At 41.1% G+C, this 24554-nt stretch overlaps 1 protein-coding gene across 4 annotated transcripts in view; it reads left to right on the top strand.

Moving 5' to 3' along the window:
• Positions 1-23734, top strand: part of LOC133528814 (EEIG family member 2) — a 178607-nt gene extending 154873 nt beyond the window's left edge. For 3 of the 4 annotated variants that reach the window (XM_061866308.1, XM_061866285.1, XM_061866298.1), the window contains 2 exons: positions 842-956; positions 3775-6877. In XM_061866308.1, coding sequence (XP_061722292.1) covers positions 842-956; positions 3775-3778 — 119 coding nt within the window. In that variant the 3' untranslated portion in view covers positions 3779-6877. Of the gene's footprint in view, positions 1-841; positions 957-3774; positions 6878-11904 lie in introns of those variants that run through there. The other variant, XR_009801061.1, reaches the window with a different exon arrangement.
• The last annotated feature ends 820 nt before the right edge of the window (positions 23735-24554 follow it).

The following is a 24554-nucleotide window of genomic DNA, read 5'->3' as shown; positions in this document are numbered from 1 at the left end:
ACTCGCTGGTTGACGAGCTGCTCGCGCAGACCGAGCTCAAGCACGCCGTAGGTGAGTACTGTTAGCAACCGTATGTTCATGTAGTAAGGTTCACGACGCGTCAGCCTTCCCGGTGCTTGGACCATGACGTCGCGGTGAGTGAGTAACGATCTTGTATACTTACCGTAAGGTTCACAATCCTTTGTACCAGTAGCTAACGATAAACCGACCTTAAGGCGTCGACTCTCCGTAAAGAGCGACTGCTAATAGCAACCTTATGTCTTCCCAATAAAGTTCTTGACGCGTCAGTCTTACCACTACCGAGCCCAAGTCGCCGTCACACCGTCGATGACTCGGAGAGTGAGTACAGGTGAAATCAGACTGTGTTCATTTTTACACGTCTGAATACAGAGTGAACCAAAAATGAAGAATGTATTCATTGGTGAAACGATCCAACACTGTGGGATATTTTCATTCTTCATCATTCACTCGCACTCCGAAAAAAAACAAAACATCAGATTGCATTAAGAGTACGCCATTTTACCCGGTCCTGCGCGGCTTCACGTCAGTTTTCATTGACGCCGAGCTCACGGAGATCTACCTGCACTCTATCCGCCCACCGATACTTAGGATGACCTACAGGACGGCGTCCAGTCGGTCGGCCCAAATATACGCCCTCTTTACAGCACGATCTTCACCCACTCTCTCGAGGTGGCCCAGCCAACGGGGACGTGCTTTGGTCTCACCGATGCTATTCGGTTCGGCTATGAGTTCTTCGATTTCGACATTTTTCCGAATCCTCCAACTACCATCGTGTCTAAACGGGTCTATCATATTATATATGAATACGTGTGTGTTCCAGCGTCCGGGCTGCAGCTGTTCATAGCGCGCGACGGCACCGCGGAGCTGGGCTCGCGGCAGCGCACGGAGCGGCGGCCCGACTACCAGCGCGTCGTCATACACCCGCACGAGCGCAGGCGAGTGCCTCACTAAGGGGCCCACTGATTACCAGTCCGCCGGATAGTACCGGCCTGTCACTTCGGAACTGTCAACTTTTAATTTTAACCGGCGGACTGTTTATCAGTAACCCTTAAGGGTCGGTAGCACCAAACCGTCACCGTTAAGGAACTCCCGCGGTTTTTATCGATTTTTAACAAGTTTTGATTCGCACTATAGATAGAATTAAAAGACAAACGGCTATCGGTTCTACAATCTTTTATCTCCATTATGGTCTGCCGGATTTTGAAAGAAATGAACACTTTTTATTTTTCATTTTGACCGCCATAGACGTCATATGACGCGCGCGCCTACAGCCCAATATCAACCTTGATGCGTACCGACAAAGTTCACGATTACGCGCCGCGTACGATAGGCGTGGCGTTCAAAAACACTTATTTAGTTACACGATTGCTGTGAAGGATTTTACATGTACGATGTGTACGAAATCTACACATTTGGGTTCATCTTTGACGTCTCTAAAAACTGGTCAGAAGTTTGAATTTTAAACTAATTAACACAAAAGTTATGGCCAGAAGATTAGTTTTTTGGCCTAAAATTGTTCAACTTTGATGCCAAATATCTCGAAGACAGTGATAGTTGAAGTAAATATGGGTTACTAATATTGTTTTTATTAAAGCCGTTGCTGTTAATATGATAAGCTACAAAAAACATTAGAAAACGAAGGGATTCAGACCGAAGGTCATTGGCGCTAGGGAGCCCCTTAGCTAAATCTTATTGTATGGGAACTTTCATAGTTCTCTGCTGCGGGACGTTAGTCAGTCCAACAGCTTCGGTTGGTGCAACTGATCTACGCGCCACGCCTATCGCACGCGGCGCGTAATCGTGAACCTTGTCGGTACGCATAAAGGTTGAGATTGGGCTGTAGCCGCGCGCGTCATATGACGTCTTTGGCGGTCAAAAAGTTAAACATTAAACATACTTGAGCCTTTCTACTTTTTAGTGCCTACTGCCTTCGCTTGCCCCGCGCATGAAGCGGGTGAACGCCTATTGGAAACACAATATAAACAACGCAGACTGTCGCGGACTTGTGCTACAAATTTTACATTTTACATGAACGTGCACACATAAGACAGCGGAACCACTTGGCGCAGCTTAGAATCATACTCAAGGGATTATTAGTGGTATCGGTGGCGAGCAAACAGCTCTTTCAACGTTGCGTCCAAGGGACTTAAACAATGGATTTAAACTCATTCGCACTGATCGGTGCTTAGACACGAAGGATTAAGCAAAACGCCGCCCCGTGCAGGGTTTTCGCTGGATCATAATATTAATAATCACCATTCACTTGGCGTCGGCACACCATGCCTTTTATTTATTTATTTATTTATTGTTCGGAGAACCAACAGCTATAAATTGCACAATAGTTATATATAAATAACAAGAGCCAATTATAGGTTCCCACCGGTAGCAACAGGTTAACAGATAATTGGTGGTTAGCACTAGATTTTTTTTTTTTTTTTTTACAACGTGTTACCACTAATATTTTTAAATATTAATACTTATTATATTATATACTGAACAAAGAAACAAAACTTATTAGTAAAATTAATACGTTAATCGATACAATAATATGCCAACGCCTACGACTCGCTCACTCAAGTAATTTGTTTTGCTTCCATACCGCTCTGTCGTCATGTCATCGTTCACTTGCTTTATTTTTTCCTTTTCCACCTTTTTCACGTGGAAAAGCAATTGAACGATGACATGACGACACAGCGGTATGGACTGGATGTGGTTTTTCACGGTTTCCTCATACATCCTTCGTCTCTATATCTCCACATTAATTCCTAATTCCCTTCGTTGCATATCGATGATAATTGATAATTCCAATTATAATTTCCCGTGACACTCAAACGTATTTAAATTATTTTAAATGAATTTCTCACTTACGAGTCGAATAAACACGACTCGACATGTTTCGATCCGTTTTCGAGAATCTTTGACTAGGAGGAACGACTACTAAGCCCGGATCGCACGGCTGCTAGCGACGTGAGACACTAAGTAAAAAAAAAACGGGTTGCACTCCGGGAGTGCCGGCAGAAGTGAAAACTTGAATATTAACGTTGTGCATTTTTGATATTTTGGAGAAATCGAGTAGCAGTTTTATAAAGAGAGATAATTCTCTATTATACCTACGTAAATAAATTTGAGTGTGGAAGATATTTGGAAATGCGAATTTTAGTGTTATGTAATATATAACATATACCGAGTAATTCATGAGACGTGAGCAGGACTACAGCCTACACAATCAGTAAATGTTAATAAATCGTACACCATCATAGTGACTAAAACAATCACGCTTCTTTTCTGTTATTTAACTTTTTGGTAAGGAAAAATTTGAGTATCTACAATCATGGACACCCAACAACACAAAGATACAATACAATACAATTAACAAAGATTAAACCTCTTTAACCGTTATGACAGCACTTTGATTATGAAGAAAATAAAATGTCACACTTGAATTAGATACGATTTTTCACAAGTAACCAGGCTTCGATGACATTCAATTTTCACGTCACCATGACGTCACGTGTCCGTCTTACGAATTTTCAATCGGACGGTCACGTGACCCCTGACGCGATTTTAACATTTTTTCCCCATCACAAAAAGTACACAGCGCCGCTAAAGAAGTTTTCACTTCAAAAATATTATTCAGGAGTTACCAAACTTTTGCGTCGAAACTATGGTTAATTTTCGTCCTTGCTCTATGGTAAACCAGGTACATGAATAAAGCTATGAGTGTTGTAATATTTTTTTTATATCTCTCGACAGGTAGCCTACGGCCTGAGTGTACGCCGACGTGGGTCTCGGCCCGCCGCGGGTCTGACCCGACGCCCGACACCCGACACCCGACCACACCCGACAACTCGCAACAGACTCCCACGGGGACACTCGGCCGACCTCGACACTTCCTACGCAATAGATATCACTTCCATACGGCTTGTGTTCAATTTTACTAATTTTATTCGGGTATCGTATATAATTATCATTCGTTTTTTTATGTCTATACATGTTTAACCATTTAGCGCCAAGCGTTAACCCCTAGGAGCCAAAAAACGGCTTAAAAGATATGAATTTAGAAGTGAATTTGAATTTCTATACGGACTTAAAGGATTAAAAACACAACTGACAGAGTATGCCATTTTTTTTTTTTCGAATATTCTAGGTATTGTAGCGCCACCTATTTAAGGCTTTTTGTCGGACACTTTTTGGTACATGGAGATTTCCTTCCTTACCTCTACCTTCCATAAAACAAATGTTTTTCTTCAAGTTGCTTGGACATTTGATCAAATATCCATAAATGGCATGAAAATAATGCTACACAAATTCGTACGGAAAGTTTAAAACTAATTTTTAACCAGCAGAAACGTCTGCGAACGATGCTATTAAGCTTAGAATAAATTTAAAAGCGTAAAAATTACTGTCTTGGGTGAGACTTGAACTCATGGCATCTGAATCGATACTCCAGCGCTCTGCCATTTGAACCACCAAGACCTCATCCATAGTATGTACCAAAAAGTGTCCGACAAAAAAGCCTTAAATAGGTGGCGCTACATAACCTAGAATATTTAAAAAAAAAATGGCATACTCTCATTATCCTAAATTGAAAACTGTTAAGATAAAAAAAAAGCAGATAAACGCAAATAATACTCCTAAGACTCGTTATTGTTCTAAACAATCCGTTGGGGCTAAATAGGTTAAATATTAACCTTTTGAACGCCACGCCTATCGTACGCGGCGCGTAATCGTGAACCTTGTCGGTACGCATGAAGGTTGATATTGGGCTGTAGCCGCGCGCGTCATATGACGTCTTTGGCGGTCAAAAGGTTAAACAGGTGATTTACTAGCTTCTATTATAAGACATTGTGTTTGACGAATACGCGAAGTTGACTGTTACGAACACTTCCTTAATATCAAACGGGTTATTACCCGATTCGTTGTATGATTAAGTCCGGACCAGATAAATGTCATACTGTTTTAGACTATTATAGTCAAAACCCGGAATTTTCGCGGCAAAAAAAGACTCAATCTAGCTAGGGGTCGTCCATTAATTACATCACACGTTTAGGGGTAGGGAGGGGACAAGGGGGAGGGAGCCACAAAAGTTTTTGGTGTCACTTTTTATTTAATATTTTTTCTTACTGGTAAATATTATGTTGAGGAACGATAATCGGTTTTATTCGTTTAATTTCCCTTCCTTAACAGTTTCGGGTTATAAAATTAATAATCTAATAATTATTGTATTAAAAATGTTGTGATAAAATGTTAATAATACCTGATTCGATTAGCTGATTTCGTTGAAAACAAAATTGAGAAAAATGTGGGGGTGCCAAACTTGACCAAGTGTGACAAGGAGAGGGGAGGGGTCATAATCAGCGATTGATAATAAACATAGATGAAGAACTAGCTCTGCAAAATGACCCCACACACATTGTGCCGAAGCGGGCGGGGCGTCAACTTTGTGCCGCGGAGCTATTTAGTTCGCAAATGGCAGCCCGTTGTCACAGTCATAGTAAGTATTCAAATTATATCTTTAACAAAAGAAATATGCCTTATTGTGCGGATAAATGATGTGCTAGTCGTTCCAACAAACACTGGAAACAATATGGGACTACTTTTCACGTATAGTTTAGCTAGGATCATATTATTTTGATTTCTCTTGATCACAACCGGCTTTATATGGGGATGATGTTATGCATTTTAAACAACCATTGATATTAAGAAACTTTCATTTTTAATTTGTTCAGGTTGTTGTTTTAATAATTTAAATTTGTGATAGTAAATTCGAATCTCCGCTGTAGGTGGAGGTTTTTTATGTGTACTTTCTTACTTTGTCCCGGTATCTCGCTGCTATTTATAACTTTTCGGACGGCTGAGCCAATTTGGCTATATTTGGTATTGTAATATTTCTAGGTCCAGGGACGGTTTGAACGGTGAAAAAATATGGAAAGAATGCGAGGAAAATAGTAAAAACAATAATGATGTTTTCCCATACAAATTGTTTCTATGACGACGTGATCAATACGAATTTCTGCATGTTTGCTCTGATCAAGATGAAAATCGATATCTGAGGAGCCTAGAGGACCTTGATAATTAATATGAGGTCAAAAATGAAACAAACGCCCGCCATCTTGGATTTCTGCATGTTGGCTCTGATCGAGATGAAAATCGTTATCTAAGGATCCGAGCGACCCTTCATTATGATTTTGAGGTCAAATTTGGAAAAACGCCATCTTACGCCAAAACATCTTATCCGTGTTTGCTTTTATATGATGAATTGGTGAATGATGATCATGATAAGAGCAATAATAGAGATATTCAAGATGTCGGGCGTTTCATTCAAGATGGAGGGCGCTTCATTTAAGATGGAGGGCGCTTTTACCAAATATGAGTTCAGAATCATAATGAAGGGCCGCTCGGATCCTCAGATATCGATTTTCACCTTGACCGGATGAAAAATTCTAAAATTCAACCCGCGGCATTTTTTTCTAAATTTTGATCTCAAATTCATAATAAATTGCCTCTCGGATCCTCAAATATCGGTTTTCATCTTGATCAGAGCAAAACCCAAAATCCCAAATGCCAGCTGTATTTTTCCAATTTTGACCTATCAAATTTACATTAATTTACATCTGACATATTTCTGTGCCACCTAACTAAACGTCGTAGGTATAAGATGAACGACACAATGTATTAATTGGTTCGAAGGCTTAATTGCCTTTAAAGTCTTTAAACACGTGCGATAAACGAACAAATAATAATGCCTTTTCTCAAACTTGTAATGAAATGTTACCATGACTTACTTCAAATTAGGTCCGGAAATACTACATATTGTCACGGTTACTATCTAGTTTACTAACTAAAAGGGAGAAATGAGTAGACTAGATTCGTGCAAAATAAAAAACATTTAATTTAAAATTAAAAAATTAAAAAACAACGATCCGGAATACGCGGGGGCCACTTAACAAAAATGGGTCGCAGGTTTGGTTTTATAAATTCACACAAAGATCCTATCGCATTTTGCGGTTAGGTACTCTCGCCTGGGTTGTGCCGTCGGTGGTGTACGCGGGCGCCGCAACTGTGGACGACTGTACTCGGCTGCCGGGGCTTGATGAAGTGCTCGCCCTTCTACTGGCGAGAGTAGCTTTGGTGGTAGGTGTGGCTGCGGTGGATCCTCCACCCAAAATAGCAGCCCGAACGTTTTCCAAAAGAGAGGTATGGGCATTGTGAATGTCATCTCGCTTTGTGTGGTAGGGCACAGCACAGCGGATGTCATTCCAGATCTAGAGCAGAGCCCAACTGGGGAAGTACCTCGTATGTAATTTATGACTTTAAAATTAGGCCTTGGCCATAACCGAGAAAAACATAATATGTAAAATCGACAGAAATTGAGAAGAATGAATTTCAACAATCACAGTTTATGGCAGACACTGAAATTTAGAACTTGCCACCATTATTATCTTCATTGTCTCGGTCGTGGGACTCCCAGCTGCCGCCGCCGCCGCGGCCGCCCCGCCCACCGCGTCCCCCGCGGCCTCCCCGCCCGCCTCTTCCGCGCCTGTCGCCAAACCCATTTGATTTGAAGTCTGTAATGATTTCGGGAGACATTAGGTTAGGCGATAAGTGCAAAACTATTGATAGACGGTAGAGCATTTCAGCAGTGTCACATACACTGTTCTGAAAAGGTTACAGCAGCATGATCGGGCAAAATCATATTTAAACTAATGAATTGAACGTGAAATGATTTGATGATGCAAAGTAAAAACACTAGAATTATCTTAATAACTTTTTTTGTTTTGTTATCCTGTCCCGTTGTCCAAGGGACAACAGTGGCACAGTTTGTTTGAAGAGACGTTGTATGCCGTTCTATTAACATGCTTAGTAGGGGGCCCATTATGGACATTGGTTATAACGACCACAAAAACGCAAGTTTAATACATTTAAGTACCATAAAATCAGTATTTCAATGAACTTTTGTCCCCTGGACAACTAATCGTAACCATGGCAACGAGTGACGCTAAAAAGTTTATTCTCCCATTTAGCAAGTAGAACTACATTTGCGTCAATAAATTGACCACTTACCCAATTTGGGGTTTATTCACACTCGCGTTATAACATTTAACGTATTTACGACGCTAAACACTTTGAGGAACGTTAAGAGATGACAACACGAATATTAATTATAACAAATCGGTTACATTTTCCAAAATTAGGTACGTATCAGAGACCGATGATCCGTGTGACGTGTGTTCTATCTCGAGTGCAGTTCGGGAATGGTGGGAGCGATCCGCTAATGCAACTCCCCATAAGTATATTCGACAAACAAAAGAACTCGTTACCGTGAGCGCTAAAATGTTGCTTACGAAATCTTTCGAAGAGCGCTAAAACGGCGCCGACGAATACTTGTTGCATTTTTATGTTTAAAATTGAAAACATTAGTTTGTAAAATTAGTTTTAAGTGGTATTTTCATTTATTTATGTAGTTTATTTAAATAATAGTACTTTCATGTAACGTATAACGTTACAATATCAGATGCGATGAGTGAAGATGATATGTAAAGGAATTTCATACAGCCTTACATACCTGCCTGTAAGGCAACCTTCTTTTGTTTTTAAATGTCAAATTATGTCTTGGCATTCAACCATAAAAACCTATAAGAATCTTCTCTACTTCGGGGATTCAAAGGGGAACAAAAATTTTATTATTTTTGCGCTACGACGCACGGCTTAGGAGATACAGCCGCATAAAGTTTTTTTTTGTCAGTTATGCCGAAATCTTTATGGGGCTGTATCTCCTAAACCGTGCGTCGTATCGTAAAAATAATCAAATTTTCGTTCCCCTTTCAATAACCCTAAAGTAGTAATAAAAAAAAACACAAAAAAGAAAAACAAGAAAGAAAAAGAAAAGAAAAAACGCGTAATGGCGTGCGTCGTAGCGCCAAAATAATTACATTTTTGTTCCCCTTCAATACCCCACGCAATCATCATCATATATATTTTTTTAATTATTTTATTGCAAGTTTGAGAAACGCACTATACAAATCTCGGCGAGAAACGGGGTTGCCGGCCGCGTATCCCTATCCGACCTCGCTACCCTCGGTCGTCTATATGTACTTGGCCTGCAACCCTTCGTTTCCCGTCCTCTATATTAATGTACTATTAAAATAAAATAATAAATTATCATACAAAAATATTGCATTTAAAACTAGTCTATATTGCATGAAACCGTCTACCTAGAGTTGGTTTCCATTGACATGTATTTTCAAGTGACAACGCTGCAGCCAATCACAGCGCCTCATTTTATAATAGACCAATCGTAGTTCGGGTGTTTTAAATGGACTAATCATGGTCAAATGAAGTTTCGTCGAAGAAAACAAGACCTGAACTTTGACGAGTTGCAATTGGTCCGTTATTAGTATTCCATGTTTTAATAGTGGGGCCACTTTTACGCTGATATTTTGTTTGACGTTAGTCTTCTATGTTTTTTTCGTTCGCTGGTCATAATAACCTAGAAATTCGTGTTACGTAATTAAGGGATGACCCCCTAGTGATACTTGCGTAATAGCCGAAAAAAACAATATTTAATTTAAAAAATACGTGAGATTTGTATAAAATTATATTGAAACAGATGCATATAAATAAAGTTTGAAGTTTTGTTCTCTCTGCCCCCTCCTTGGCGACACCCATGTTCAGTAGTATAGAAAAATAGGTAAGGTCAAGCAAGGGCTGTTTTACACATTAAACCCCTTATTCATAAACGTCTACTAAAGTTGACAAGCCTCTATTAATCGTTTGTCCCTTTTCGACGTATTGGTATCATGGAAACGGACAAACGATTATTAGCGGCTTGGCAACTTTAGTAGACGTTTATGAATAAGGGGGTTAGTATTTATTCTATGTTCATACATTGCCACTATACCATGAGGGGTGGGGGGGGGGGGGGGGGGGGGAATAGTCCCTTTCGGGCATTCTCGACTCCGCTCGGCTCGGCATTGCTCCGAACAATTATTAGGGTTGGCACAACTTGACGTGCACGACCACAGATAAGATCTATGACTTGAATTTTGACAACCCTAAATGTTCGTATTCGTCGAATCCGTCCTTGAATCGGCGTCAAACTTCGGTTTTGTAGGAAGTTTATTTTCTGTACGGTAGTACTTTTACTTATTCTGTGGCTATAAGCAAATACCAATCAATGTGTAAAACACAATGTGTAACAGTCCTAATGTGAAGAGCAGCGACACTTAAGTAGTCGCCATCAGATATATCAGAGCGGCCGAGGTTCTCAAACATATCTGAACACGCACTCCCGCCTTGACAATACAGGCCTGTTCCGATATTTGTGAGCGCCTCGGCCGCTCCGATATATCTGATGGCGACTGTACCTTATTGTTAATGACATATTCTGAAGGACATTATCTACAATGAATTTGATAATCACTCTAATCTATGTGAAACCGACTGTAATATATATATGTTGTTCCTCGATGTCTCTGTATTGCATTTTTTAAGGGTTGTCTTTAGATCAATCATTTCGACAAATGCTTCCAATTTTGAGACGTTAGTGATTTTATTTAAAATAAATGTTATTTAGCCACGGGAGGATATACAAGTTGGGTCGGCAGTTACCCATACCAAAACTACCATTATGGATGGAACTTTTTGTGTCGTTATGCTGTCCAGATGTCCAGGGAAGAATAATAGCAGTTTGTTAGAACAAATGCTGTCTCCGTTACCATACTCTGTATCTTTAGGTATTTAAATAAAAGTAAACAAATAATTTGTAAATTTTCGGGTAATTCTAACATTTATTATTTAACCAACCAAATTCAAAATCGCCTGGATCTGTGACTGAACGGCCTGACTTTAACCTACATTATTTGATCATGTAATATTTTCATCTACCCTCAAATGGCTCTTTGTTTACTATTTTTTAAATACCTCAAGATACAGAATATAGAGTCAGACCAAGACAAGTCTGCAACGATTTTAATAGCACACGCAGTGCAAGTGTTATTTTAAACGTCAAATTTCTATTTATGACGTATAAATAACACTTGCACCGTGTGCTATCAAATTTGTTGCAGACTTGTCTTGGTCTGACTATAACATGCGTAATAGATGACCCATTTTGGAAAAAGGTAACTACCACAAAAAATCATGGTTTAAATACCATAACATCACTAAAAAGTTTATTGACCCTGAGTACAGTCAGAGTCAAATAAATAGTGACGGTCGACGTAGCCAAATATGTCGGAACATGCCTTTATTAAAGTAGGAACGCTAATTCAATTCAATTCAAAAAAATATTTTAGACTAATGCCCATAAATAATCACAGAAAATGATAACATATTCAAAAAAAAAAAAATGAAATAAAAAATACAATACAATAAAATTACACACTATGTCAAAAAAAGAAATACATAACATAATAGATTAAAATTACAATACATAACATTAAAATTACAATTACTATTTCTGTCTAAACAATTACACACTTTACATAATATTGTAGGTACACTGTGCCGCTAGAACTCATATGTACGTCATTCCAGTGCCTCCAAAATGTACCTGACGGATTTCCAGGGAGAAGCTGAAGCAGGCTGTTGGAACTGTCACATACCCGGCGCATGAGGGAGGCGGTACGTTTGCGGATTATCGCACTGAACGCGACCACTGTAGCCTCCGCAAACATCCCCGAGGCGCTACAGTAACGTGGCAGTCCTATCAGCATGCGGAATCCGTTATCGTATTGACCAGAAAGAATGTGCGTAAAAGGACTGACAAAAACTATTTCTGTCTAAACAATTACGCACTTTACATAATATTGTACACTGTGGCTCTAGAACTCATATGTACGTCATTCTAGTGCCTCCAAAATGTACCTGACGGATTTCCAGGGAGGAGCTGAAGCAGGCTGTTAGAACTGTCACATACCCGGCGCATGAGGGAGGCGGTACGTTTGCCGATTATCGCACTGAACGCGACCACTCTAGCCCCCGCAAACATCCCCGAGGCGCTACAGTAACGTGGCAGTCCTATCAGCATGCGGAATCCGTTATCGTATTGACCAGAAAGAATGTGCGTAAAAGGACTGACAAAAACTATTTCTGTCTAAACAATTACGCACTTTACATAATATTGTACACTGTACCGCTAGAACTCATATGTACGTCATTCCAGTGCCTCCAAAATGTACCTGACGGATTTCCAGGGAGAAGCTGAAGCAGGCTGTTGGAACTGTCACATACCCGGCGCATGAGGGAGGCGGTACGTTTGCGGATTATCGCACTGAACGCGACCACTGTAGCCTCCGCAAACATCCCCGAGGCGCTACAGTAACGTGGCAGTCCTATCAGCATGCGGAATCCGTTATCGTATTGACCAGAAAGAATGTGCGTAAAAGGACTGACAAAAACTATTTCTGTCTAAACAATTACACACTTTACATAATATTGTACACTGTACCGCTAGAACTCATATGTACGTCATTCCAGTGCCTCCAAAATGTACCTGACGGATTTCCAGGGAGGAGCTGAAGCAGGCTGTTTGAACTGTCACATACCCGGCGCATGAGGGAGGCGGTACGTTTGCGGATTATCGCACTGAACGCGACCACTCTAGCCTCCGCAAACATCCCCGAGGCGCTACAGTAACGTGGCAGTCCTATCAGCATGCGGAATCCGTTATCGTATTGACCAGAAAGAATGTGCGTAAAAGGACTGACAAAAACTATTTCTGTCTAAACAATTACACACTTTACATAATATTGTACACTGTACCGCTAGAACTCATATGTACGTCATTCCAGTGCCTCCAAAATGTACCTGACGGATTTCCAGGGAGGAGCTGAAGCAGGCTGTTGGAACTGTCACATACCCGGCGCATGAGGGAGGCGGTACGTTTTCGGATTATCGCACTGAACGCGACCACTGTAGCCTCCGCAAACATCCCCGAGGCGCTACAGTAACGTGGCAGTCCTATCAGCATGCGGAATCCGTTATTGTATTGACCAGAAAGAATGTGCGTAAAAGGACTGACAAAAACTATTTCTGTCTAAACAATTACGCACTTTACATAATATTGTACACTGTGGCTCTAGAACTCATATGTACGTCATTCCAGTGCCTCCAAAATGTACCTGACGGATTTCCAGGGAGGAGCTGAAGCAGGCTGTTGGAACTGTCACATACCCGGCGCATGAGGGAGGCGGTACGTTTGTGGATTATCGCACTGAACGCGACCACTCTAGCCTCCGCAAACATCCCCGAAGCGCTACAGTAACGTGGCAGTCCTATCAGCATGCGGAATCCGTTATCGTATTGACCAGAAAGAATGTGCGTAAAAGGACTGACAAAAACTATTTCTGTCTAAACAATTACGCACTTTACATAATATTGTACACTGTACCGCTAGAACTCATATGTACGTCATTCCAGTGCCTCCAAAATGTACCTGACGGATTTCCAGGGAGAAGCTGAAGCAGGCTGTTGGAACTGTCACATACCCGGCGCATGAGGGAGGCGGTACGTTTGCGGATTATCGCACTGAACGCGACCACTGTAGCCTCCGCAAACATCCCCGAGGCGCTACAGTAACGTGGCAGTCCTATCAGCATGCGGAATCCGTTATCGTATTGACCAGAAAGAATGTGCGTAAAAGGACTGACAAAAACTATTTCTGTCTAAACAATTACACACTTTACATAATATTGTACACTGTACCGCTAGAACTCATATGTACGTCATTCCAGTGCCTCCAAAATGTACCTGACGGATTTCCAGGGAGGAGCTGAAGCAGGCTGTTGGAACTGTCACATACCCGGCGCATGAGGGAGGCGGTACGTTTTCGGATTATCGCACTGAACGCGACCACTGTAGCCTCCGCAAACATCCCCGAGGCGCTACAGTAACGTGGCAGTCCTATCAGCATGCGGAATCCGTTATCGTATTGACCAGAAAGAATGTGCGTAAAAGGACTGACAAAAACTATTTCTGTCTAAACAATTACGCACTTTACATAATATTGTACACTGTGGCTCTAGAACTCATATGTACGTCATTCCAGTGCCTCCAAAATGTACCTGACGGATTTCCAGGGAGGAGCTGAAGCAGGCTGTTGGAACTGTCACATACCCGGCGCATGAGGGAGGCGGTACGTTTGTGGATTATCGCACTGAACGCGACCACTCTAGCCTCCGCAAACATCCCCGAAGCGCTACAGTAACGTGGCAGTCCTATCAGCATGCGGAATCCGTTATCGTATTGACCAGAAAGAATGTGCGTAAAAGGACTGACAAAAACTATTTCTGTCTAAACAATTACGCACTTTACATAATATTGTACACTGTACCGCTAGAACTCATATGTACGTCATTCCAGTGCCTCCAAAATGTACCTGACGGATTTCCAGGGAGAAGCTGAAGCAGGCTGTTGGAACTGTCACATACCCGGCGCATGAGGGAGGCGGTACGTTTGCGGATTATCGCACTGAACGCGACCACTGTAGCCTCCGCAAACATCCCCGAGGCGCTACAGTAACGTGGCAGTCCTATCAGCATGCGGAATCCGTTATCGTATTGACCAGAAAGAATGTGCGTAAAAGGACTGACAAAAACTATTTCTGTCTAAACAATTACACACTTTACATAATATTGTACACTGTACCGCTAGAACTCATATGTACGTCATTCCAGTGCCTCCAAAATGTACCTGACGGATTTCCAGGGAGGAGCTGAAGCAGGCTGTTTGAACTGTCACATACCCGGCGCATGAGGGAGGCGGTACGTTTGCGGATTATCGCACTGAACGCGACCACTCTAGCCTCCGCAAACATCCCCGAGGCGCTACAGTAACGTGGCAGTCCTATCAGCATGCGGAATCCGTTATCGTATTGACCAGAAAGAATGTGCGTAAAAGGACTGACAAAAACTATTTCTGTCTAAACAATTACGCACTTTACATAATATTGTACACTGTGGCTCTAGAACTCATATGTACGTCATTCCAGTGCCTCCAAAATGTACCTGACGGATTTCCAGGGAGGAGCTGAAGCAGGCTGTTGGAACTGTCACATACCCGGCGCATGAGGGAGGCGGTACGTTTTCGGATTATCGCACTGAACGCGACCACTGTAGCCTCCGCAAACATCCCCGAGGCGCTACAGTAACGTGGCAGTCCTATCAGCATGCGGAATCCGTTATTGTATTGACCAGAAAGAATGTGCGTAAAAGGACTGACAAAAACTATTTCTGTCTAAACAATTACGCACTTTACATAATATTGTACACTGTGGCTCTAGAACTCATATGTACGTCATTCCAGTGCCTCCAAAATGTACCTGACGAATTTCCAGGGAGGAGCTGAAGCAGGCTGTTGGAACTGTCACATACCCGGCGCATGAGGGAGGCGGTACGTTTGTGGATTATCGCACTGAACGCGACCACTCTAGCCTCCGCAAACATCCCCGAAGCGCTACAGTAACGTGGCAGTCCTATCAGCATGCGGAATCCGTTATCGTATTGACCAGAAAGAATGTGCGTAAAAGGACTGACAAAAACTATTTCTGTCTAAACAATTACGCACTTTACATAATATTGTACACTGTACCGCTAGAACTCATATGTACGTCATTCCAGTGCCTCCAAAATGTACCTGACGGATTTCCAGGGAGAAGCTGAAGCAGGCTGTTGGAACTGTCACATACCCGGCGCATGAGGGAGGCGGTACGTTTGCGGATTATCGCACTGAACGCGACCACTGTAGCCTCCGCAAACATCCCCGAGGCGCTACAGTAACGTGGCAGTCCTATCAGCATGCGGAATCCGTTATCGTATTGACCAGAAAGAATGTGCGTAAAAGGACTGACAAAAACTATTTCTGTCTAAACAATTACACACTTTATATAATATTGTACACTGTACCGCTAGAACTCATATGTACGTCATTCCAGTGCCTCCAAAATGTACCTGACGGATTTCCAGGGAGGAGCTGAAGCAGGCTGTTGGAACTGTCACATACCCGGCGCATGAGGGAGGCGGTACGTTTTCGGATTATCGCACTGAACGCGACCACTGTAGCCTCCGCAAACATCCCCGAGGCGCTACAGTAACGTGGCAGTCCTATCAGCATGCGGAATCCGTTATTGTATTGACCAGAAAGAATGTGCGTAAAAGGACTGACAAAAACTATTTCTGTCTAAACAATTACGCACTTTACATAATATTGTACACTGTGGCTCTAGAACTCATATGTACGTCATTCCAGTGCCTCCAAAATGTACCTGACGGATTTCCAGGGAGGAGCTGAAGCAGGCTGTTGGAACTGTCACATACCCGGCGCATGAGGGAGGCGGTATGTTTGCGGATTATCGCACTGAACGCGACCACTCTAGCCCCCGCAAACATCCCCGAGGCGCTACAGTAACGTGGCAGTCCCATCAGCATGCGGAATCCGTCATTGTATTGAACAGAAAGAAGGCGCGTAAAAGGACTGACAAAAAGCCTTAAAAAGGGTCTTTTTGACATCCCCGTCACACCGTGCGAACCTACGTGACAGCATTTACCACACAAATAAACGGCAGGAACTGACGTATACTCTTTTTTGTCTGCCTTAAAAACCAGTAATTCGCTCTATTTAGTGTTGTACATCAGGCCATGGGTCACCGCATACTCCTCACAGATCTTTAACAGTTTGACAAGAGCGCTGATCGCCAGACAGCAGCACCATATCATCTGCATAACTGATGTTGTTAACAATGGTGCCGCCAATTGAACATCCGATACCCGTGCTGCTGAGCCTAGCGATCATTTCATCTATTTTTTTTTCTATGGGGGAAAATGCATTCCGCATACCACCCGGGTGCGGGGGGTGACCCGTGTGGTTATGTGGGACTCCCGTCTAGGCTAATGAGGCCCACGGTATACCCACTAAAAACCCCCCATATGCCACCTCGCCGCCTTATTGGTGGGGTTACAGGAATGCTTGCGTACTCATCCGCGACCCCACCGGCGGCAGCTGCCCGCGAGCGGCTCCTTCGCGAATGCCCGAAAGCCCTTCACGCGAGGCGCGCCAGATGGTTCGACGCGCCTTCCTCCTCGGCCTCCGTCCTGCAGTGTAGCGGACCCCCCCGAGCCCGCCACAAGGAGGCCACGGGCGCCAGAAAACTCCCCAGCGCCCGGCGGCAGATGAAGTCCATGGTTCTGCCGCAAACCACAACTCGGCTGCAGAGGACATGGAGAACGGCACACCGTAACACCGACACTCCTCTTCCTCTGCAGCCCCACCAACGCCGCTACAGCGGAACGGCCCCGCCAAGGTCGCAGGGGATAGGGAGAGTGGCGCATCGTGATACCATCACGCCTCTTCCCCTGCGATCCCACCTCGGCCGTCGAGGATAGGGAGAACGGCTCATCGCAATACCGACACTCCTCTTCCTCGACGGTCCACCTCCAACGCGTCACAAGCGGGCTTATCAAGTCCACTTGGAGCGTCCTCCTCGGGCCAGCCGGCAGATCAAACAGGCCGGCCCTGGTTGCCTCTTCGCTTCACCGTGGGAGACCAAAAGCTCCCTGAAAATTATTATTGGAAATATTCGATTTTTATTTATTACAATTAACATTACATTTATAAATAACTGGAAAGTGATCCGACCAATAGGTATCATATTTAACTTCTACATCCACGACGGTCAACCAAGCTGACTCAGCGACCAAACAGTGGTCCAGCCACCTACTACTTCCATTAGCGTCGCTTATGAAAGTATATGTCCCCGAACCACTGCCTAGCCACTCAATGTCAGCACATCGCCAGGAGTGTTCCACACAAAAGTCACACATCTCATTAAAGAAAAGTTCCCCCGGATGGGCATTGAAATCGCCAAGTACAAAAACACAATCAGCACTTTGAGTTTCAATGATTGCGCACACCTCACTAAGGCATTCCGTAAACTCGGGTAAATTGGTTATGTCATCCGTCGGCATATACACAGAGAATATTAGAACCGAGCGCCCTCCTGCGTTTACACTGATCGCAGCCAACCGTACACTACTACACTGTATCACCTTTACCGCCGAGAAAACACCTTTTTTCCACATCAAGGCACCACCCCCATATGGTCTTCCTTTCAAAACGCCAAGCGAAGAGTTCACCGCCACCGCGTGCTAAACACGAAGAATTTCGTACATTGACACGCCATTCTGTCTGTCGCACGCGCGTAATATTGCTGATAGATAGATAGATTAATTTATTTCTCTCATCTCTGTACAAGATAATAATAATTAATTAAATATTGAAAAAATAAATAATAAAAAACAATTACCCATCTATGTCGAAAATATAAATAATGTCAAAAATTATTACTTGCTGAGTATAAAGCGGTCTTTAAAAAGGTCTTTGCACGAGTGCCTCGAGTTCACACCTGCCAATACGCGTATGGCTCGCTTTTGCAGTTTAAACACTCTGACCGAATGTGTTTTTGCTGGTTGCTGTCTATATTTACTGGCATTGACCGCCGGCATCATCGGCGGGACAAAAATACATTGTATTATGTGCAATACAGACGAAATTCTCAGTGCTCAGCGTCCTTACCATAGAAATAGGAGCGCGTCTCGATATATTTGGTCACTTTGGCCGTCACCACAGTTCGAAATGATAATTATCGTGATTGTTATGACTGATAATTATCGGTTTGATAATAATCTGAAATTTATAAAATGTGGTATGTTTAAAAACAAATCGCGCGTGAATTGGAACGTGGATAGTTGCTTCAAATATAGCAAAATCCATTCCTGTGATAATTATCCGATATTTATCGCGATAATTATTAAAGACTATAAGTATCTGGATAACTTCTAACCCTGGCCGTGGCTATCTATTTGCCCCCTTATTCATAAACGTCTACTAAAGTTGACAAGCCGCTAATAATCGTTTGTCCCTTTCCGACGTATTGATATGATGGAAAGGGACAAACGATTATCAGCGGCTTGGCAACTTTAGTAGACGTTTATGAATAATGGGGTTAGTGCTCACTTTACGAGATCAAATAACCAATTTTATGATTGATTTGAGTGTCACGTCCGTGAACTTTTTAATAGTAGATCCAATTATTTTGATTATAATGTATATACGAACGAGGAAATGTGTGTAACTAATCGGGTGTTACTGAAATCGGCAACAACCCTAGTCCCGTAGCTATGTATCGGCTGAACCGTAGATTACCTAGTAGATGTGGCATTAGACTACATGTAGTGGATAATCCTTTACCGTCGTATTTTCACGGAAACGCACGTACGTGTTGTGCTATTTCAGTCAGACTCAGTACAAAATGTAGAATACGATGGTTAAGGATTGTTCACATCTGTGCTCTCACCGCACAAGCACTTATGACTTATGTCGTACGTTTATTTCATGGATTGTATTATATCCCCTCAACTGTGGGAAAGCCCGACAACCCCGATATACAACGTGTTACACCAGTCACTGAAAATGGAGTGGGTACACGTTGTATAGATCATACTGAGCAACTTTTACTTTCAGTGGCTGGTGTAACACGTATATTAATGACATATATAAAATTTAAAAACGCTCCGGAAATCTTTTCGAAACGTTGTTTATTAAAGGATGATGTAATTTTTTTATTGTATTAAATGTAAATAAATATTCTTGCCAATGCTCGGAACCGATTTTAAAAATAGCGGTAAATACCAGTTTATTTCGGTTTAAATCCGAACTTTTATAAGAAGTTGATTAATCTATGGTTGAGGCTGCGTTTCTACCATAGATGTGCGAGGATGCGTAGCGATGTATTTGTTAAGAACTAATGGAAAATTGCCGATTATATTGGTTCTTAACTCTTAACAAACCAAAACCTCCGGTGGAAACGCACCCTAAGAGTGACTTTATGCGGTGAGTCTAAATGCAAAATCCATCTACGGGAGGTAATCTACGAGCTAGCAGCGCACTTGCCTGGCAGACTTGAAAAAGGCAGGTAGATTTAACCCACCCCCCTGTATTTTTAACAACCCCTAACTTTTAGGGCTCCATTTGTGAAGCTAGTTACAATTTGACTTGTCATCCGGTGTGCGAGCAGGATAGCTATATGCATAGCGCTGTCTCGCTCGCACAAACTTAAATTGTAATTTTGCAAAACCAGGCCTGCCTTACGCAATAACGTATTAGAAATATATAATGTTGTATGAAAAATAATACTATATATTTTTAAACAAACTACTTGCCAATAGGGCGTTTAATCTTGAATTAACTTATTTAAAATAATTATAAAAAAATAGATTTTTGTTAAAATGAGGTAAATTTTTATTTCCATGTTACATCTACCCGCATTTTTCCTATTTTCTATACAATTAAGAGCTGTGAGAAACAATCGGCTAGTTGTCTATTTATTGTCATTATATTCGCGTATCTATAAGCGTATTATTGTATGTAAGCGATACAGTATTTAATACGAGATTGTGTATTATAGCGGGATCCATACAAATACAGGGGCATATAATGGTCACGCTTATCGCTTCGATAGAGACAAGATTGAGCGCTGATATCTCTCACGTTCTTACTTCGACGCTATAAGTGCGACCATAACACGCTCGCAGGGGCGTAGGGATATTGACAGTGAAATTATAACCTTACAGTCTGAATTATAGAGTTTAATTTTGAAATAGTTTTTTAAGTGAAATGACATTAGGTTCGTCGTTATAAAGTCGGTATTTGAGTTTCATCATTTCGTTAAGAGGAAAAGGGATGAAGTCACGTGACCGCTCTTCAAAATGTAGTTCCCAATTTGGTCTCTTGTTATTCGCCATTTACAATATAATTTACGCCATTTCATGTATATTAGCAACAGCAATTTCATGTATATAAAAAAATCAAACAAAGGACATTTTTTTTAGTTATTAATTTTGATGTTTTTAGTTTTTAACCTTTTCGCCGCCATTGACTTGATATTAAGTCGGTACTTGACCTGCCCCGCACGCCACTTTATATCAAGTCGTTGTTTCGGTGAGGTTTGTATACGTGCGATTTTTGACGTGGCGGCGAAAAGATTAATGAGGAAAATGGGCACTACGTATGAATGGAGAAGAGTCCACTATCTTAAATATGTTCTTACTCCATACAGTTAACCGACAATCAGTAAACCTTACTGTAAATCAAAGAGAATTTATTGTAATAGAGTGCAGTATAAGGAAAATACGTGCCCCTTAGTTTGGCATCCAAAACAGATGGCTGCGCCATACGTTTACCTGTCAAATTCGAAGCACGAAATTGTCATAGATTTTACGCATCTTGCATGTATTGTTGCTGTAAATATATAAGGGTGTGACAAGTACATCGAGAAACGCCGATTGAAAAGATAAATGTGATGACAGATACTATAATTGGTTTTTATTTTTAACATTAGGAAAAAGGTAAACAATCTTGACATGTCTTTTTATAGAAAAACGCTTTTTTATTAGTAATTATTGCTTTTGAAAGCAAAATAATGTAAATGTTATTTGTAATTGTCACATATTTGCCGTGACTTATTTCTTAAAAGTGTTTTCCAATAAAAGACACGTCATAATCGCTTGCCTTCTGTCTAATGCTAAACTATATGAAGGGTCATGTGATCATTTCCAATATTATTTAAATTTAGATTGGCGTCTTCTATCAGGTCAGGTATTCTATCTAGGAAATAAGAAAAGTGATTTCGGCGTTCTTAGAAACCAATTCCCCAAGGGGGTTAAAGTAGCGTTCATTGAAAGTTTGTCTTAATCCCCTAAATTGGTGAAAAAAAAAATTTGAAAATCTTATGTCGATCGTCATATATCGCGTCGAATGATAGTTCCTATAACAATTTCTTCGTATACACGAAATTTTCTTGAGCAAATTAAAAAAAAATGTAGAAATATGTTTTTACCGTATTTTTATTACTCAAAGGTTACATTCCTAAATAAATTAATGTACAGAACTTCCGAAATATGTCTACAAATATTGTACGTCATAACTCCAATTAAAAGTCATAGAATCATCATTCGACGCGAAAGGTGCTGGGGGCCTACCGCGTCAAACCAAAATTCGCAAATTGCGGGGATCTTTCTCTTTTACTCTCACTAAGACGTAATTGGAGTGACAGAGAAAAATGCCCGCAGTTGACGAACTCCGATGTTCGCGGTTATAGCCCTGGTCTCATTACTAACACTTTCTACAAGTTACTTTAATTTGTATTCGTTCACGTATCATTGAAGTTGTTTGTCGTACAACTACAGAGAAAAGGTTTGTAATTTCTAGTTCTGTAATCCTTTGGAGTGTAATTTTATCTGGAACGAAATATGGTGCCCGCTGAATGTATTTACGCTGAGATTGAAATGATGACAGAGAGAACAGAGGTTGTGTGCACTGTATACTATTGTATCAAACTAAAGACACGGCGTAGAAGCAACTCTTTAGGATATAGTAACCTTGTATGTTACAACCGATTTGTGTTATTTATTTTTCATTCACACTTTTTTTGTGTTCCTAATATTGTTAAACACGTTACTGGAGACCAAGATAACTCTGCAGCGATTTTTATAGCCCAGAAACTTCTATTGAAATTATGACGTTTAAATAATAGATACACGTGTGTGCTATAAAAATCAAGGCTCGGAAACCGGTTATATTTCCAAACCGTCATGTACTTGACGCAAAACCTTTTAATTTCGGTTCCGTTTGTGAAACCGTTATTATTAAACCGGTTTTAAGGAGAACATTTCCATAAAGTTCTTGTCAGTTCAACCGGTTTAGAATAATAAAAACCGATTTCTTCCTATGTCGGTGTCTTTGTTTACGCGGCTCACCACCAGGGGGCCTACCGCGAAAACCGAAATTCGCAAATTGCGGGGATCTTTCTCTTTTACTCTCACTAAAACGTAATTAGAGTGACAGAGAAAAATGGCCGCAATTGACGAATTTCAATTTTCCCGGTAGCCGCCCAGGCCGGCCGTCGAAAGAACCAGTTTATTTAGGTTACAATAACATTGTTAAAATGTTCGTGTTATGAAAGTTCGGAGTAAAACTAAAATAAACCGGTATTTACCGGTATTTCTAAAACCAGTTCCTAGCCTTGATAAAAATCGCAGCAGAGTTATCTTGGTCTTGGTAGTAATATCGGCCAGTCAAGGTCATATTTCATAGACATCTGATATTAATAATGGCATTATCACACCGCAAATTGCATAACTATAGGACTACCGGCGATTTACTTCGTTTATCCGTTCGTCTATTTGCCTCTTTCACTATCGCGTATCCGAGCGATAAAGAGGCGAATAGACGAAACTTTGTATTTCGATGTTGTTCGAAGAGAGCGGTCTCTACGTCGCGCCTGTCTCGCTTCCCCTTGATGTACAATCCTACATATTTATTATTTAGCTGTAAATGCCATATAATTAATGTAAATTATATTTAATTTTCGTTTGGCAGTTTTTAAACGAAACCGGAGTTGTTACAGGTCAGTTTTGTGTAATAATTATTTTGATTATTAAATGTTATTAATTATTATAATATTGTTTGTGTCGTCCGTTCGTCTACCGTTTGTATATTGATTTTACTACTGTACAAAGTCCGGTTTCGAACTAAGTATTTTTATTCTTAAATGTATAGTATTCGTAAGTAGGTGTTATTTGAAATTTTTGTCGACTTTTTGTCGCGCCCTGACATTGCCTCGGCTTAAATAAAACGCCATTTTCTTTGGTTATATGTATATGGTTATTTTATTAATTGTATCCCCCGTAAACTGTGAGAACCCAACCCGAATATTACAAGCTTTTTATTAACTTGCAATGTACCTATGTATGTACGGGTACTGCTCTTCCAAGTGCTCATCAGGACGAGTCGGATGACCAAAACAGCGTGTGCGTATGTTGCACCAAACCTGAGTTCCAAGGTACTGCCAGGGTTCATCATCAGCTCTATCTTGGGTACTGCTCTCCCAATTGCTCTTCAAGACGTGTCGGGTAACCAAAATCGGCGTGTGTCTATGTTGCTCCAAATCTGAGCTCCACTACGTACTGCCAGGGTTCAGGGTCATTTTGATGAGTTTCATTTAAAAAAATCACGATCTTATAATTCATTGAATGCTTTCAAATAATAGTAACATTAATGATTTACGAAATTATTGTATTCCATTAAACGTTAATGCAATTGAGAGTAATTGTAATTAATTTAACTTTAATTAACATATCAAAAATTTAATTCTAATTAACCTTAATTCAATTAATGCTTAATGCAATTGACTAATTGCGGAATTAATGGTTAATGCAATTGGTTAATGGTTAATTGGAATTAACAATTACGGTCAACACTGGCATTTACCAGAGCGCATTGCCTAATGTCAGTTTGCTCCATATATATATATATTGACATATTTCTTTCGCATTAGGCGTTCTCTTCTTTTAATACGTCAATGTGAAACATTGATCAATTTTCGCAATTAGAGACCAAAGTATTTTTACATTTCAAATATCGTTAACGATGTGCTAATATTCCTTGAAACGAAAACGATTATCAGGCCCGAAATCGGA

Source organism: Cydia pomonella, chromosome 1 (genome assembly GCF_033807575.1).
Source record: "Cydia pomonella isolate Wapato2018A chromosome 1, ilCydPomo1, whole genome shotgun sequence".
Lineage (NCBI taxonomy): Eukaryota > Metazoa > Arthropoda > Insecta > Lepidoptera > Tortricidae > Cydia > Cydia pomonella.
Note: the sequence above shows the minus strand (reverse complement) of the source record. Positions and strands in the feature narration are given on the sequence as shown.